Source organism: Tauraco erythrolophus, unplaced genomic scaffold (genome assembly GCF_009769465.1).
Source record: "Tauraco erythrolophus isolate bTauEry1 unplaced genomic scaffold, bTauEry1.pri scaffold_40_arrow_ctg1, whole genome shotgun sequence".
Classification (NCBI taxonomy): Eukaryota; Metazoa; Chordata; class Aves; order Musophagiformes; family Musophagidae; genus Tauraco; species Tauraco erythrolophus.
Genome location: NW_028238614.1, coordinates 164,736 through 181,067, shown reverse-complemented (window position 1 = coordinate 181,067; position 16,332 = coordinate 164,736). Strand labels below are relative to the sequence as shown.

Here is a 16,332-nt window from a genome sequence, read left to right as displayed (position 1 = left end):
AGAAATATTGGTGGGAAGGGACCTTGGGAGGTGTCTGGTCCAACCTAATGGATGTGTGTTTTACAGGCATCGCTGGACCTGCACCAACATTGTCTACATGTTTATTGACCACCTGCTGCACAACGAGACACAAATGGAGGAGAAACTCCTGCGGCTCGTGGTGAAGCAGTTCATCTTCCTCTGGAATGTAGGTGTTTCCTGCAGCAGCTCATGGCTGTGAAGCTTGGGAGGGCTCTTCCCTTCCAGGAGATCTCTGGTCCCAGCTGTAGGGAGGGCTTAGGAATGGGAAAAGGCTGGAAATGCCATCCACGAGCCAAACTGTTTGGATTCAGGATCCGAAATGAGGATTTGAAATCAAGGAAAGGCTTCCTTGAGAATTTGAAGAGTTGATCCAGGTTGTTCACCCTCAGAGGTCCATGCAGAGACATCCGTACATGGATCTGCTTAACTCTGTTGTCTAACCCTGTGCCCCTGCAGCACTGACATCCCATAACACTTGTCCTCTGTACCCCAGAGAGATGTTTCTGCTGAACTTGCACCATGTGTTTGTCTTTTGCAGCGCCTCTTTGCAGCCCCGGGATTTGAGCCGGAGAAGATTTTTGATTTAGTGTCAAAAGTGCTGAAGAAATGCAACGAGAACGCCGATGTTGTGTATCTGGTGTAAGTCCGGACTGAAAAAAAAAAAGTTGACTTTAGGGTCGTTGGCCATCGATGCGATATTTGTAAAGGGTGGGGGATACAGGATCCGGTGCCAACCGTGTCCTGGGCTGCACCCAAACAGCGTGGGCAGCAGGTCAAGGGGGGGGATTCTGCCCCTCTGCTCTGCTTTCCTGAGACCCCCCTGCAGTGCTGCCTTCAGCTCTGGGGTCCCCAACAGCAGAATAACACAGAGCTGTGGGAGTGGGTCCAGAGGAGTCCACGGAGGTGATCTGAGGGCTGGAGCACCTCTGCTATGGAGACAGGCTGAGAGAGTTGGGGCTGTTCGGCCTGGAGAAGAGAAGGCTCCGGGAGACTTTCCAGCACCTTAAGGGGCTACAGGAAAGCTGGAGAGGGTCTTTGGACACGGGCGTGGAGTGACAGGACACGGGGTGATGGCTTTAAACTGAAAGAGGGGAGATTTTGGTGGGATCTAAGGAAGAAATTCTTCCCTCTGAGGGTGGTGAGGCACTGACACAAGTTGCCCAGAGAAGCTGTGGCTGCCCCATCCCTGGCAGTGTTCCAGGCCAGGTTGGATGAGGCTTTGAGCAACCTGGTGTAGTGGAGGGTGTCCCTGCCCATGGCAGGGGGGTTGGAACTGGATGATCTTTGAGGTCCCTTCCAACCCAAACCATTCTATGATTCTAAGACCATAAGCACTAAGGCCAAAGGGAGGCCAAGTTGATGAAGTCAAGGGGTAAGAGCCTATCTTGGAAGTGATGAGTCATCTCTGGAAGAACATCTCTTGGGTGTGGTCCCAAAGAAACCAGCTCCTCTGAGCACCCAGGCTCTCCATCCTCTTCACCTAGCCGTCCTCCCCACGCAGCTCTTCAAGACAGGATCATCCTCAGGCAGCTCAGAAGCTGCTGGTGCTGGTTCTTGAAGTGGTGGTGGGTCACCCTGGCTCTCCACTCACGGACAAGGCCAGGCCAAAGCCCCCGTCCAGCTTCATCCCCGCCCCAGGGTGTACGTTAGGCTGGAGCCACCCTCTGCGCCCCTTCTCCAATCTGGCAGAAGCGCTGAGCTGCCTCTTCTTTCCATGGTGTCCTTCAGGAAGGGCGTGAGGGAATGCAAGAGCTGCCTGCGGGAGATCACCGACCCAGCGGAGCTGCCCTGTGGCCACATCTTCTGCACACACTGCATCCAGGAGTGGGCCAACAAGCAGTGTAAGATCTGCAAGAAGGAATTCCCGAAGGATTACAAACCCACGGCTTCGGAGGCCACGAGGTATCCTGTGTTTCAAGTGTCTTTGTGTTAAATATTGGGACAGGAGATGCTGATGCCTGAGCAAACGGCCATCTCGTCTCCCTGGTCTGGGTCCTGTGCTCTGCAGAGAGAAGGACGTTGTTTCCTTCCTTGGTTGGAGATCGACCATGAGTCTCGGTTTTCTTCTTCCCTCCAGGGAAGCTGTCGCCTGTCACAACAAATTCCGGAGGAAATGCAATTCTTTCTTCGTTGAGTTCATCACCGTGTACTTTTTTGGAGACAGACAGTCGCCACCGGCTGAAGTCATCCAGCGACTGATCCAGTTTGTGGCCTGCAAACCCAACCCTGAGCATCAGGCAGGGAAAAAGGGTAAAGCAGCTTGATTCCGCTCTTCCCAAGCTCTGACCTCGCCCTCTTGGGAGTTGAATAACGGATGTCATCCTTCCTTCCTAGTGTACAAGCCGAAAAGTGAGTTGTCGCCCTTTGAAGAGTGCATGGACACCAGTCCTACCATCCAGTCCTCCCTCCTGAAGCTGCTGCTGCGATGCGGGTCAGCTCCGAGGTTGCTCCCAAACTCCATTGCTGAACCTCTTGGCTACGTGGATGCTGATGCTCTGTGTCCTTTCTTGGCCTAGGTTCCACAATGTCAAGGTTCACTTGGAAGAATACCTGTCCCAGATGGAGGAAAAGATATCCAACCAAAGTAACATGGACCATTTCTATTTCATGGTGGTGCACTGTCTGGAGGTGAGTGCCCGTTGGTGTGCGCTGGGAATCCCCCACCTCCCACAGGTTTTTGTGGCCAAGGAACCAAGGGAGGAACTCATCTTGAGGAGAAGGAGAAGCTGCTCAGCTATAACCCACCTTCAGACTCTTAAAAATTGTCCTTCTTTCTCAAACAGGATTTCATGTATCCTTCTGAAGAAGAAGATGTCAGCCAGCTGGCTGAACGCTGCCTCTCCACCGCAGACCTGTCTGCTTTCTGCGAGCCTGATGTCTCGAGGATTAACACCCTCCAGTTCATCGCCCGGCTCCGGCTCTCCATCAGCCACGTGGCCACAGTGCTCTCCGGTGAGTTCTTTTGCTGAGCGTGGCACGAGAACGGCGCCTACCCCTAAGCAGTTCTGGAACGAGCTCAAAAAGAGGTCTGGCCTTGAAGGTTTTTGTGGGACAACAACTGTTTTTATGAAAATTGAAGCTGTTTTGGACAAACTTTCCAGCTTTTCAGCCCCCAGACTCGCTGTGTTCTCCAAGTATTTCCCGCCGTACATTGGCTTGAAGCCATGTTTCAGCTTGCAGTGGGAAGATCCTACTGCAACCTAGATCCTTCTGTGACCTAAACAGCTGTAGGGGCTGTGTGTGTGAAGGACACGTGTGACGTGCCACCGCTGGGGACTGGGTGTAACGAGAAACCTCCTTGCCAGCTGCAGATCCCAACGAGCCCGCTGCCGAGAGGGATGAGAAAGAGCAAGACCTGGTGAACGCAATGAAGAAGCTGGTGGCGAAGGCTCCGACTCCGTGGCCTCAGGTGTTCCTCATCAGAAATCTCTGTGACATCTGTGGGCTCACCTCTATGTGGAAGATCCTCCAGGTGGAGAAATGGATTTTACCCCAAGGGGTAGAAATGTCGCAGGTGGGTTGTTTCTTGAGAGCCTTGTGCTGAAGCAGAGCTGAGGGGGGTGGGATTCGCCGAGCTCAAGCCCCACAAAATTGATTCATGGGGCTCCCTTCCAGTTGAGGAGTGTGACAGGCGTAGGGTGCCGTCAACCTCCTCTTTGTGCCCTTCCACTTGTTTCTTAGGATAACAACGCACATCTGTTTTTCAGGATAGAAGCACCTGGTCAAACACAATACTGATGTTTTCAGCGGTGGACAAAGCACAAAAGCAGCTGAAAAGCAAAGATGCTACAGAAAACCAGAGCTTGACTGTGAGTATCCATCGTGTCTCTGGCAGGAGGTTTCCACGTTTTTTTAGTCCGGAACCTTTGGTCGGTCTGGAACCCTTGATTGATCTAGAACCGTTGGCTAATCTGGAACTGTTGTTGATCTAGAACCATTGGTTGGTCTGGAATTGTTGGTTGGTCTGGAACCGTTGGTTGATCAGATCCCAGAACCTGATCCTAGAAACAGGAGGTTTCCATCTGTGTTGACGGAGAGTTGTGGCAGCTCCCTGCTGCCAGGGGACACAAATGGGACTTTGCATGGAGACTGAACCTCAGCGGTGAAGTCAGAAGACCCCTCATGAGGAGGTGCCGTGCTGGTTGCTTTTGCTTATGTCTGTTTTGTTTAACTTTTGTAGTCTGTCGTGAGACAAATGGAGAACATCCTCCAGTTGCCGTCCATCCCAGATGAGCTGCCGGAAGACAAACTGAAGAAGATCGTGGATGCTTTGGGTGACAGTAAAGACCCAGACCTGCTGGAGGTGGTCTTCCACACTGCACTGACTCTGATCTTGTTCCCGAGCCGCATCACTCACCTCCTCAAGAACATCTGCGTCAAGCCTAACGTGGTGAAGGTGAGTCTCAAGGTTGAGGTGCACAGCTCTCTCCACCCCACTGTCCTGGTGCAACATGTCCTGGCAGACAGGCTTTGTTTTGGTCAGCTTGTTGCTTTGTAGATTGTCATTCCTTTTCCTTCTCATTCCTTGGGCTGAGAAGTAACTGTCGTCATCCATTTCGGTCTACTTCAAGTGTAGATCAGATATATGGTCTACGGGAGATATCCATCTCTCTACTGACTCAAGGGGAGTGGGGGCCTGGCAGAACTTCATTGGTGGAGATTAGGTGGTTTGAAGCCCAGCTCGAGCATCGTCCTTCTGCCAAAGATCTTCCATCACTCAGATGATGATGGATACACTCGTTCCTGAGCTGGACTTCCCCTCGGGTCTGTCCGTGCATGTGTTGTTCCTCTTATTTGAGGGCTGCAGGAAGCAACCAAGACGTCGTGCTGCTTTTCTTAGAAGAGAAGGCAACAGCCACCTCTGGATCCTCTCCCTTTCCATCAAAACCTTCTCCATGTGCTGTCTGGCCCGTTGTATGTTCAATTTCAGAATCAAAACTCATAAATAATTGGGACTCTTGGGAACTTTGCTCATGTCTGGTCACTCCAACCTCATGTCTCCCTGTCTGCTGAACCTCACTCCCTCACTCGGTCCCCATTCTCTCACCAGAGATTTCTCCCTGATGTCAGTGGCCATGCAGGAGGACCTTTCCTCCCCACTGCTTGCTTTAGAAGCAGAATCGTTCCTCAGACACGTGGGAGGTGAGCTAGGAAGATGGTTATCCCACACCTCACTTTCTATCATGTTTCCTTTCCAAGGGCTCCTACCTTCCCACCATGCCTGGAGACCTGCTTTTTGATGAGAAGAACTGGAAAATGAGTGAAACAGAACAGCTGTGGAGTAAGTACTGGGGGAATCTCGCTGCTCCTGTGCAGGTAGGGGATCCACCAGCAACCGATTGAGATCAGCCAGGGGATGGAGGGAAGGGATCAAAGACTCCTGAAGGCCATCTCTGTCCTTCTGTGGAGTCCTTCTTGATCTTCACCTGGGTGGAGCAACTCTGGATCCCTTTTTGACAAGGGATGGATGCCAGGAGGTGGGAACCAGGCCTGTCACCCTCTTGGTGAGCTTCTGGCCACATTCCCATCACAGAGGGCATTGTGGGAGATGGCTGACTAACTGTGTCCTCTTTTACACATAGCTTGTCAGTGTGGCTGGTTGTGGACTGTCACCAACGTAAGTGTCTTCTTCTGGCTGGTGGTCTTTGCAGCTCTGTCTTCTTGCACTTCTCGTTGCATCTCTGTCACCTCCATGGGAAAAAGCCAGGCTTGCGACAAGCTTCTCAGGTCGTCTTCTGGCTCCCGGAGGTGCCCACCCCCTTTTGCACCATCTTGAAATGCATCTTAGCTTCTTGGCCTGGCTGTTTATACTGGGTGGCTGCTGTAGATGCTCCTCCTGCTGCCCTGTTCCTCTCCTAATGTGGACTCCAGTGGCACCTCTGTGTCAAGTGGTCCTTTAGCTGCAAGAGCAGCTGCAAGGCTCAGAAGCCAGCTGGGTTCTTGTCCAAGCCAGCTGGGTTCTTGTCCAAGCCAGCTGGGTTCATCTCCTAGCGAGGTGCTGGGCTAAATGGAGCTGGGATTTGTGTCTCCCTGTGAGAGCAGCGGAGCGGAGCAAGTGCTTCCTGGTCTTGCATAGTTTCATCCCCAAATTGTCACCTAGACATATCCTGCTGACTGTAGGAAGAACCTGGTTGGTCTGGAGATGTTTGTTCATAGGTACGCATCTTCTCCTGCATCTCGTTAACTGTTGCAATGACACTATGTGGAAACCACTTCAGCTTTTGCTAGATGCCTTCAGCATCTGACTGGGCTTCCAACCTTCTCTCTTGCTCCACTCTCACATGTCCAAACACAGTGTGGGCTTCCCATGGAAAAGAAGAAATGCCAGTGTGGTGCCACCATTGGGGGAACTGACCATACACCTGAGAGAGGCTTCAAGAAGAAGGAAATGTAAGTCAACCTTCCCGGCTCCATGGCCCCAGAGGGCTTCATCCGACCACCTAACCCTTTCACAGAGCCACGGGCATGGGGAAAACACAGTGGGTGGCCAAAGCCAAGGTCTCTGCGTCCTGTGGTCTCATTGTGGGACCTAGCAGAAGACATGGTAGGTGATTACTCTTTCTGAACACAGCACCAAGGATAAAACGGAGAAAGGGTACATCCTGGAGAGCCCTCTCTCACGGAGAAATGATCTGGAGAGGTCCTTGTCACCTGCCTATGTCGGTCTTGTAAGAGCTTTGCTCCATTCATCCCTCCTGCTGGGGATCTACGCTGACAAACAGGTGAGCCACCACCATGCCGTGAGGAGCATTTGACCTAGCTTGGGAGGAGACCTTCAGGAGAGCTAATGGGGAATCTGCCCTGTCTTCCAGGCAATTCTAGACCTGATGAAAGGAAAGCCAGAGGATGTGGAAGAGTTCTTCTGGGGCCACCTTCAGAAAGACATCGCTTGCCTGGCGGAAGCCCTCAGCAGGAACAGGGAGGATGCCGTGTTGACTGTTCATCTGTTTCTGCTGCACCTAAGCAAAGCCAACCCAGCAGGTAGAGAGATACTGGGAAGCAGTGGGAGGTCACCAGCAGGGTTGCAGCAGTTGGGTTTTAACCGGGACCGATGATGTCATTGGTTCCTCCTTCTCGGGACAGTCTCCGTCCAAGAAATGAATGAGAAGACAGGCAGTGAGCTCATCCAAAGCACTCAAGCCTGACCAGCTTGAGGGCACAAGCAGATTGGGAGGTAGTTTGCTCCAAGTAGACATCTGTGTCATCCCTGCTGCTCCCGGTTCCTCTTAGTTCTTGTCATCGTTCTCCTTGCTGTCGAGAAACCCAACGAAGCTCTGGGCAGGGTCTACAGGGTAAAAGCTCACATGTTCCTTTGTGTCTTCTAAAGACAAGAGCGTAGCCTTGAGCGTCCTGCCTCAGCAAAAGGACCGAGAAGAGTGGGAAACGTCCTTCAAAGCCCTGGCCCAGCCCTTCTTTCAGGTACGCCGGTGTCCACCTGCTGCTGGCAGATGTCATGCACCCTAAGTACGGCTTTGCTGGTGGTCACATCTACCTCCAGATGTATCTGCTGAGCCCAGGGTGTTCCCACAGGAAAGAAAAGAGATTTTTCCCCTCTTTTTTTTGAACTGGGACCTCAGCCTGGGGTGATGGAGACCTCCTGGCTGGCATGGTCTGCTCTGCTTCTGGAGAGAACTGGCTTCTTGGATGCTTTTTATACGCCAATTCAGGTCCTCCTTGGAAACCAGTTGGGTTTCTTCCCTTGGAGAAAATCACCAGTGGGTTTCTTCCTGGGCAGTTCTCTTCTTGTCCCTTTGGTGGCGAGTTCTCACCATGACCCCCACTTCTCCAGAGCCCTCGTTGCTTTTCTTTGCCTTAAGACCCTGTGAATCCCCTCGGGCTGCTTTGGTAATGAGGGGTGGCTCCTAACGACCCTTGGGTTCTTGCAGGAGTTGGAGCACAGCCTTAATTCTGTCAAAGAGAAGAGGATGAATGAAGATCCCCATGGCTCCAACCTCCTTCTGAAAATAGCTTACGGCCAGACACCACCTTTCCCATCAAGGCAGGGCTTGATCAACCAGTCCTGCATGTGGAGACTTGAACAGAAGACGACCATCCAGACACTGATGCATTTCCTGCAGCAGGAAGATGGAGAAGGCACTGGAAATCCGTACCCCATTCTGCTGGAGCTCCTGTCGAAGGTTAGCTGAGGGAACATCCCCTCCCCACCAAAGCACAGGCAGTAGATTTCAACCTGGTTGATGTCCGTAGGGCATTGGGCTAAATTTTTCTCCTCCTTGTGTTTCTCTGGAGCATCCAAGCAAGACGAGGTCCTCCTCCACGTTCCCCTGCAGTGTCAGGTGGGATCCCTGTCCCTTGAATCACACTGAATTTTCTCTTCCAGCTTGAGAACATCCAACATGTCCGACACCTGCCCGACATCTTCCGTCTGCAGAATGCCCTGATCCACTTCTTCCAAAACTGCCATAAAGGGGAAGACTACACAGTCCGACAATTCCTGGACCAGCCTGAACTTTCAGGTGTGATATGGAGTTCCATCATGCCTGGGACGTGGGCGTTAAGGCACCCCTCAGCACCCAGACATTCTGCTGAGAAGCTGCTGTTGTAGTTTGTGTGGTGGAGCCAACCCAGCCAAGACAAAAGAAGCCTGTTGGGGCTGGGGGTGCCTCTGCAAGAGCAGTTTTGGGGTGGAGTTTAGGAGAGGGTGGAGGTGTTTGAGGCATCGAGGTGGATCTGGGGCAGATCCTTTCTCCTGGGGCATTTGGTGCTTGGTGAGATTCTTCTGCCATGAGCAAGTGAGACGGCCTTTGCAGCTCCTAAGTCGTGGTGCCCGGTTGATTGATGTCACACGTGGTCTAACACGGGCTTGGAGCCCAGCTTGAGCCAACATGAGGCACGGTTTGCTGTGACACCTCCATCATTAGGGACATGGTTTAGTGGTGGACTTGGCAGCGTCAGGTTAATGGGTGGACTTGATGATCTTCAAGGTCTCTTCCAACCTAAATGATTCTGTGTCATATCTGTTGGAGACATCCTTTGACCTGACGTGTCTCCTGGGAGGATTCTTTGATGGGGCTGTTTTCTTCTCTCTCTGTGCCCACAGAGGACCAGCGTTTGGCTTTCAGAAGGGCTATAGAGACAATCCGGAAAGTTTGGAGCAATATTAAAATGAACCCGTCGAGCTCAGGTACGTGCTCTTCCACCACGAAGAAAGAGGGATGTCGTGTCGCTCTTTCCTTGGCCGTTTCTTCTGGAGATGCCTCTGAAGCTGAGCTGCTTTTGCCACTGCCCTTCCTAGCAAAGCTGCTGAGCTTGCTTGCTTTCCACCTGCTTGAAACAAGCTAAAAACCCTCTGAAAATACAAAACCTGATAAAAAAAACCTTCCAAGAAGACCTTGATGAAAGAGAGAACTTCCCATGGGACCCATACAACAGGTGGAAGACCGTTCTGCCCTTTTACAGGCATCACCGTTCTGTCGAACCTCTCGCCCAATGACATCAACACCAACACTGCCGTCCTGCACCTCCTCCCTGCCCAACCGTCCATCAGCCACCTGGTGACCAGTTTCCTCATACAGCTGCAAAACAGCTGTGTTGACACGGCTGCGCGGGTCACCAGGGAGAGGCAACGGTAGGTCTCCAAGCTGCTCGCCCCAGGGCTTGGCCGTCTCCTCCAGCCTCCATAAAGGCTCCACGAGAGGCTCTCAGGGCTGGTGTGGGGCTTGCAGGGGAGCTGTGGTGGCCAAGCGATGCCCTTTGCAAGGTCCTGGTGGCTTGGTGTTCAGAAGAGCAGGTTCCTGGTGGCAGAGTAGAGGCAAGAGGCCCTCTGAACACAAAGGACAACCATTCCTCTCCCAGGTCCATCTCCGCAGAAGAGGTGAAGCCTTCCTCCGTGCTGGCTGTAACCAAGAGCGATCTTGTGACCATGGCGCTCACCAACTTGCAGTATGAGATAGACGAAGATGGCACCAAGACGACCTACTTCGACTTCCAGATGCTGCAGCGGCAAGTGGTTCATCGCTTCATCAGCGGCAAGCCCACCATCAAGGCTCAGGTGAGCTCAGCATGGGCCAAGTTGAGTTGTCCCAGGCCAGCAGTGGGGTTGGGGTCTGTTTCCAGCCTCTTCTACATGCCTTCCTGGCATTAGCAGACTCAACTGAAGGCATTGGCAGGTGCCTGCTGTGCATCTGTCTCTGTTCCTTGGGTTTTGAAGGACTGCCATGGCCAGAAACCACTTCTGTGGTCATCAAACCGTGGCCTGAAAGCTAGCGTGAGGACCTACAGCCCTGCCTTTTGTGAAGGCGAAGCCACCCTAGTGTCTTTACTAACAAGGGAGGAGTTGGTAGCTGTTGAAAGAACTTCAGGAGGCATCTCCCAGGGTTATGTATGGTCCCAGGTGGGACTCTGACCCACCTTGGAGGAGCACGTCTCTGGCTGGGGCTGTTGATGTCCGTTCTGTGACAACGAAGCCTGGAGCCGGTGGGAGAAGGGGACTCGAGGACACCAGAACCAGGCCGTCCTGCAGCAAATGGGCTGTGCATGCTCTCCTAAAGGTGGAGACTTGTCCACTCTGGCTGTTCTCCGGACCTTTTTGGTCCTTGGAAATGGCTCCCAAGAGGACCTTCTGCATCACCTTGCTGGGAAAGGCAGCGAAGCTGCAAGCTCCCCAGATGCTCCTTCATGGAGATGCCTTCCTCCAGCCGTTGGGCACCTCCACAACCCCAGAGAGGCCTCAGGAGGCCATTGACCACCTCCTGCAGAACCTTTGGGGACATCCCATGGCCTCACATCTGCTTGGCTGAATTTCCCTGGTGGCCCCTGTTTAGTGATGCCTGGCATGTTCATAACCATCTGTCCCAAACCCTTTCCAGACGGCTCCATCCATTGCCCTCAACAATGTGAGGACCCTCCAGGCCACCAAGATGAAAGTCAGAGACCAACTGCCTCAGGTAGGAAATGGGTTGCTGGTCTTCTCCATCCAACCCTGAGGTCTCCCCTCAAGTCCTGTGACACGATGGAGGCACAGAGACCAGACAGACCCAACACCAACTCAAGAAGGGGGTTGGAGACCTGGCAGGACGCAGTTCTCCTGCGCCAGGAGAATGAGCAGGCGTGGAGGACATGACGTTGTGGTGGTCCCAGTCCTCGCTGGGTCACATCCTTACTGTTCTTGCTGTCAGGAGCTGCTCAGCATCAACCAGCAGAAGCGCATCATGGAAGAGGCCCGCTCAGTCAATGCCCTCTCCGAGGCCCTGGCCACCTTGAAAGTGGCTGCTGAGTTCCTGGCCGTGACGGGTGGTGACCCAGAGCGCCCGTTGCCTGATTACGTCCGGCAGGAGCTGAGGATGGACGCTGGTGCAAAGCAGTTCCAGGACGTGCCGGTGGGTGAGGGGTGAGGGACGGGTGGGAAGTGGGACCTCTGTGTCCTCCCTTTGATGGCTCCTCTTGCCACTCTGGGCAGGGCTTCACATCCTCTGTGGTTCCCACCACCTTCACGTTGCGCCAGGGTCCCAGATCTGGTGTCCATGAAGGTTTGAGGGTCTCCTGCTCAGAGCAAAGAGGTCCTGGGCAGCTGGGTGGGTTTAAAAGCTTGGCTGGACGGTGCAAGGTCTTTGTGCCATGTCCATCAACACCCTGGGGACACCTTGGACTTGGAGCACCTCTGTGGGGACGTCAGTGATGTGGGAGCCAAGGGTTTGTAGATGAACTCACCTGGATGTTTGAACTGGGCAGTTAAGATGAAGCCATTGGAGGATGTTGGTAGCCCAACATGTCCTTCTTCAGGACACGCTGGAGCTTAGCAGGATGGGACATTTCCGAGGAGCTGAATGCCTGTCTCCTTCTGTCCCTCTTCTTCAGGTGGTGCCCAACACCCGGCTGAAGCACATCCTGTCGCTGTGGCAGGTCCTGGCAGCTCGCAGATCCATGCTGTTGGTACAGATGAACCAGGTGAGGGAGATGAGGCAGGGGGAGGAGATAGGGTTTGCTTTCCTGGGAGGAGAAAGGAAATTTACATTGCTCCAGCCAGGTGGCATTTTTGACATCCCTGTCTCATCCCTTCCCTGGGTTACATGAAGGTCTCTGGCCCATCCTGAAGATAATCCACTCCTCGGGGTACTTTCAAGACTGACTCATGTCTTGGAAGCTCTCTGGTGGTCCTGATATGAGGTTCCAAGGACACAAGAGGGTTGTGGTTCTCCTTCCTCCACTGGCCGTCGCCATCTGGGTGGGATGTACTGGGGTCTCCCTATTGCTGAAGCTGGTGGTCTTTGCAGGATCCCTTCTGCCTGGTACCCAAGCAGTTCCAGGGGCAGCTGAATCCAGAGGAGGAAAAAGCCTTGGCCTCTGCGTTGTCCAACACCAACCTTGACCACTTCCTCATTGAGCTCCACGAGATGATCACTGTGGCGCTGTCCAGATTTGAGCCTGACTATGAGTAAGTCCAGGTCGTATGCTGGGGCAGACAGAGTGGTGGCAGAAGTCACAGCTTCCTGGGAGAGTTTGGTTGAGGAGAGCCTTCTGAAGGTCTCTGGTCCAAGTCCTGGCCCAGAGGCAGGTTACTCAGGGCCTCATCTGGTTGCCTGTTGGTAGATCTCTGTCTTTGGAGATGCTCATCTTGGGGGCTGACCCAAGGTGGTATCACCCTGATGGGAAGAGGTTTTTCTTATGTCCAGCCATCAGCTGCCCCATTGGCTCCTGATACCACTGGAGATACCCCGGGGTGGCTTCTAGCACGAGGTGTTGGCTGTCGGCTAGCATTGACGAGCAACCTTGACAATGCTTAGTGTTGACAGCCAACTCTGGCCATGGCTAGCTGCTGGGGGTGGTGGGACATCCATCCCACCTCTACCCGCTCACCCCACCCTGCTCTACCTCACCCGCAGGCTGAATTATGCCTTTAAGTTCTTCCTGGAAGACAACCAAGTACCCACCACCTCTGTGGACGCCCTCACGGATGCCCTGGATCCAAACATTCCTGTCAAGAACATCCTCTCCGTCTGGAGGACGGCTGCGAAGACCAGCCAGATCAACGTCCCTGCCTACGGCCAAGAGAGGCCAACCTAAGGCAGCCATTAGCCCCCTTCTCACAGTCACCCAGCTGGTGGCTTGTCCCTGTGGGCACAGAGAAAACATCTACCCCTAATCCCAGCTCTGGGGGCACCACGTGAGCTGTGTGTGGGCTCGTGGAGCAGCTTGAGCCTCCAAACCCCCAAAATCCTTTTCCCTCACTGCCTGAACCCAGGTGAAAAGGTCCCACATGGACCCTAGGTGTCCCCATCCCTCCAATCCTTCCAAGCCACAGCAGGAACCTGGAGAACATCCTTAACACCACTACTCCTGTCCTCAGTTGGCCAGGGCAGCCCCCAAGGGGAGTCCAAGGAGCTGAAGCCCCTCTACCACCCCAGTGCTGGCTATGGGGTGCTTCTGTGTCCCCCTGTGCCCATTGTTGGTAGCCTCTGTCCTGCCTTGTCCCTCCTCTCCCTTCCTGCATCATTAAACACCCAAGGACCCATCTTGATTCCACATCGTTTCCGAAACGGTGGTGTCATGGCACCAGACCTCCTCGGGGTCCGCTGTGGGGCTCGAGAGGCCTCTGGAGAGACAGTGGTGGAAGAGCTGGAGGTCTGAGCTTCTCCACACTGACCTCCACAGGTGGTCAGGGGCAGGAAAGACCACAGCTGCCCTGTCCAGAGCTGCCTCCAGTGCTCCCAGTGTATCCCAGTGCCCCTCCAGGGTTTGCCCCCAGTGGTGAGCTCCTTCTCTCCCTCCTCCTGGAGATGTTACCCGGGTTAATTACCTAATTAACATCAGTTTATCACCCGTGGTTACAAACTGATTTTCCAAATGCTTTTTTCCAAGACTTTTCGCAAGGGGCATGTCACGATAGGACAAGGATGGTCCAAGTGCTGATTTTTAGGATCCCAATCCCTCTTTTAGGGTAGAAAGCCTCATTGTTAGGGTCTGAAGACTCAATTGAAGTTTCCAAATCCTCATTTTTAGCATAGTTTCAGTGTTTCAGAGTCGTAACTCTCATTTGAGAGCACCAAGCCTCAGTTTTGGGCCGAAAGCCTCATTCTTAGGGTCCAACCCTTCAATTCCAGAGTTCCAATCCGATTTTTGAGCATCCAAATACTCATTTTTAACATACAAATCCCTCGTTTTAGGGTCCAAACCTCTCTTCCAGGGCTCAAAGCCTCATTTTCAGGGTCCAAATGTTGCTTTTGCTGCTGTTTTATGGACCAAAGTCTAATTTTAGAAGTCTAAAGCTACATTTTAAAAGCATGAAGCCTCATTTTAGGATCAATATCAGCAAAACCAGTCCCAGGTCTGTTCAGTGTTTCTGATCACGAAGCACTAGTCACGTCTTTGGACAGGGTTCTCCAACACGCCAGCCTCCTTTGGGCTCTGTTGTCTTCTGCTTTCCTGCCTCTCTCTCTTACCCTTCTCTTCTGTGTCTCGTACCATGCATACATCTTTTGTGCTCTTTCACCACAAAATTTGTAGCTTTTGCTTCTCGGTCTGTGGTGACCTGAGATCTGCGTGTAATCCGAAGGACTGTCTTTAGGTTTGTATGCATTTGATGTCTGGCCACCGTTAGGATTTTAGAAGATCGTTAGGTTTCCATGTACCATGAACTTGTGTGTATTTACCAAAATCTGTATTTTTACAGCTTTGAGGTCACAGGTGGTACTGCATAAATCATAGAGAGGATGATGAAGGAATATGATTATTATTAAGCAGGCAGAGGGCTCTTTTAAACCTTAGTTTGAACTTGCGTAGTTCCTCCGTTTTCAAACAGTGCGTCACACGGGAATGAAGCAATTATGTTCCAGCTTTCTTGCTGGTGTAATTGGGCAGAAATTGATTATCACCAGTATGGTAAAGTGATTTAAAGCTGAATTTAGCCCACAGTTGCCTGGATAATGAATTTGTTTCTGGTTTTGACTGTTTGCAATAGCTTTCATTAAATAACTCAGCTACAACGTCAGCTGTCCTTACTTATTCTTATCAACCTTGGAATTAGCATATATCCATGGGTACCGCTCCATGTTGGTGAGGCAGGGCCATGTTTGGAGGAGAATCTTTTGTAACAGTTGAAGCAGCTGTTAGTGTGGCTGCATACCTGGCTGAATCAATTAATCATTTCATTAAACAAAAGTCTTCTTAGCTATGCTACTCAAATGCGTGCTGATCACAATTTTTCCAAACAACCCCCTGAAACCTAAACAAACAAACAAAACACTTTAAGACTCATAAACCAGCCTTGCTCTGATAAATAAGCTATGCTTTATTTAAAAGGATTAAAAAGAAAAAAAAACGTCTGAGGGGGGTTTCATCAGCATCATGAATATATTCCTTCAGGGGTGACAGTGTTGGCAAAATAGGCACCTCTGGTGATCTCATCCGGATGGTTAATGCTGCCCAAACACAGTTCTTTGCTGTACCATTCTGAACGTGACAGGAAACACACGCTTTCTGTTCTGCACTGCATCCTCGTGGGCAAGGGGGATGGATGCTGAGCACTGGGTCCAAGCACTCCTTACAACATCCCAGAAGCAAGTCGAGGGGGTTTGCATGTGCTTCTTGACTTCCATGAGCAAGCACAGGAGCACAAGCTGGAGAAAGATTGTAAAAGGGAAAGTGGAACATGTAACATAGGTGATAATGCTGTAAGTGAGCAGCTCCAGAGACAGACAGCTCAGTGTCTTAGGAAATGAGACATCAGGCATGGAAACAACATAGGAAGTAAGTTTTTAATGCTGCTATTGATGACACGCTGGACTTTTAGTCTCTTGTTTCTAATGACTAGACACCCACTAGAGATCTTCTTAAATTACTTTCAATCCATATCTCAGGAGCTTGATTCTGAAAAATGATCCTTATGGCCTTGTCTTCAAGACAATGCATAACAGAAGAATCAGAGTGAAGATTTACTCCAATGAGGGAAACTGAGCTGAATCTAAACCTCAAGTTTCTGGGATTTCTCTGGTTACCTGGAGCTCCCCAGTGTATATTTTATGATGATTTTAGTGGCACAACTGTCGTGGTTTTTGGACTGGGGGTCGAAACAAGAACCGAGAGGGAGCACCCACCAACCATGGTCCCGGGCAAAACATGACTCAGGCTTTCTTCTTAAAACAAAAACAATTTATTAACAGTTACCTAACAAGAGACACAAGGGAATGAAACCGGTTACTTGAGAGGAGAAAGAGGAAACAAGGCCAGATCTTAAAACAACACCTCCCTACCCCCTATTTCCTTCCGTTCCTGGCTCTACCTCCCCCCCGGCGGCACAGGGGGACAGGGAATGGGGGGTGCAGGTCAGTTCATCCATGTTGTTACTGCCGCTCC

At 51.9% G+C, this 16,332-nt stretch overlaps 1 protein-coding gene across 1 annotated transcript in view; it reads left to right on the top strand.

The window, feature by feature from the left end:
- The window catches only part of LOC147526006 (E3 ubiquitin-protein ligase rnf213-alpha-like), a 48,126-nt gene extending 32,981 nt beyond the window's left edge, over positions 1-15,145 (top strand). Inside the window, exons 43-68 of the mRNA XM_086630619.1 lie at positions 67-187; positions 560-660; positions 1,750-1,923; positions 2,099-2,271; positions 2,356-2,452; positions 2,538-2,649; positions 2,805-2,973; positions 3,327-3,535; positions 3,729-3,830; positions 4,202-4,417; positions 5,221-5,302; positions 5,604-5,638; positions 6,317-6,411; positions 6,593-6,743; positions 6,834-7,002; positions 7,349-7,440; positions 7,908-8,159; positions 8,363-8,498; positions 9,083-9,166; positions 9,442-9,610; positions 9,838-10,033; positions 10,851-10,928; positions 11,160-11,360; positions 11,839-11,928; positions 12,255-12,415; positions 12,864-15,145. Coding sequence (XP_086486745.1) covers positions 67-187; positions 560-660; positions 1,750-1,923; positions 2,099-2,271; positions 2,356-2,452; positions 2,538-2,649; positions 2,805-2,973; positions 3,327-3,535; positions 3,729-3,830; positions 4,202-4,417; positions 5,221-5,302; positions 5,604-5,638; positions 6,317-6,411; positions 6,593-6,743; positions 6,834-7,002; positions 7,349-7,440; positions 7,908-8,159; positions 8,363-8,498; positions 9,083-9,166; positions 9,442-9,610; positions 9,838-10,033; positions 10,851-10,928; positions 11,160-11,360; positions 11,839-11,928; positions 12,255-12,415; positions 12,864-13,044 — 3,646 coding nt within the window. The 3' untranslated portion in view covers positions 13,045-15,145. The remainder of the gene's footprint in view (positions 1-66; positions 188-559; positions 661-1,749; positions 1,924-2,098; positions 2,272-2,355; positions 2,453-2,537; positions 2,650-2,804; positions 2,974-3,326; positions 3,536-3,728; positions 3,831-4,201; positions 4,418-5,220; positions 5,303-5,603; positions 5,639-6,316; positions 6,412-6,592; positions 6,744-6,833; positions 7,003-7,348; positions 7,441-7,907; positions 8,160-8,362; positions 8,499-9,082; positions 9,167-9,441; positions 9,611-9,837; positions 10,034-10,850; positions 10,929-11,159; positions 11,361-11,838; positions 11,929-12,254; positions 12,416-12,863) is intronic.
- Positions 15,146-16,332: the final 1,187 nt, after the last annotated feature.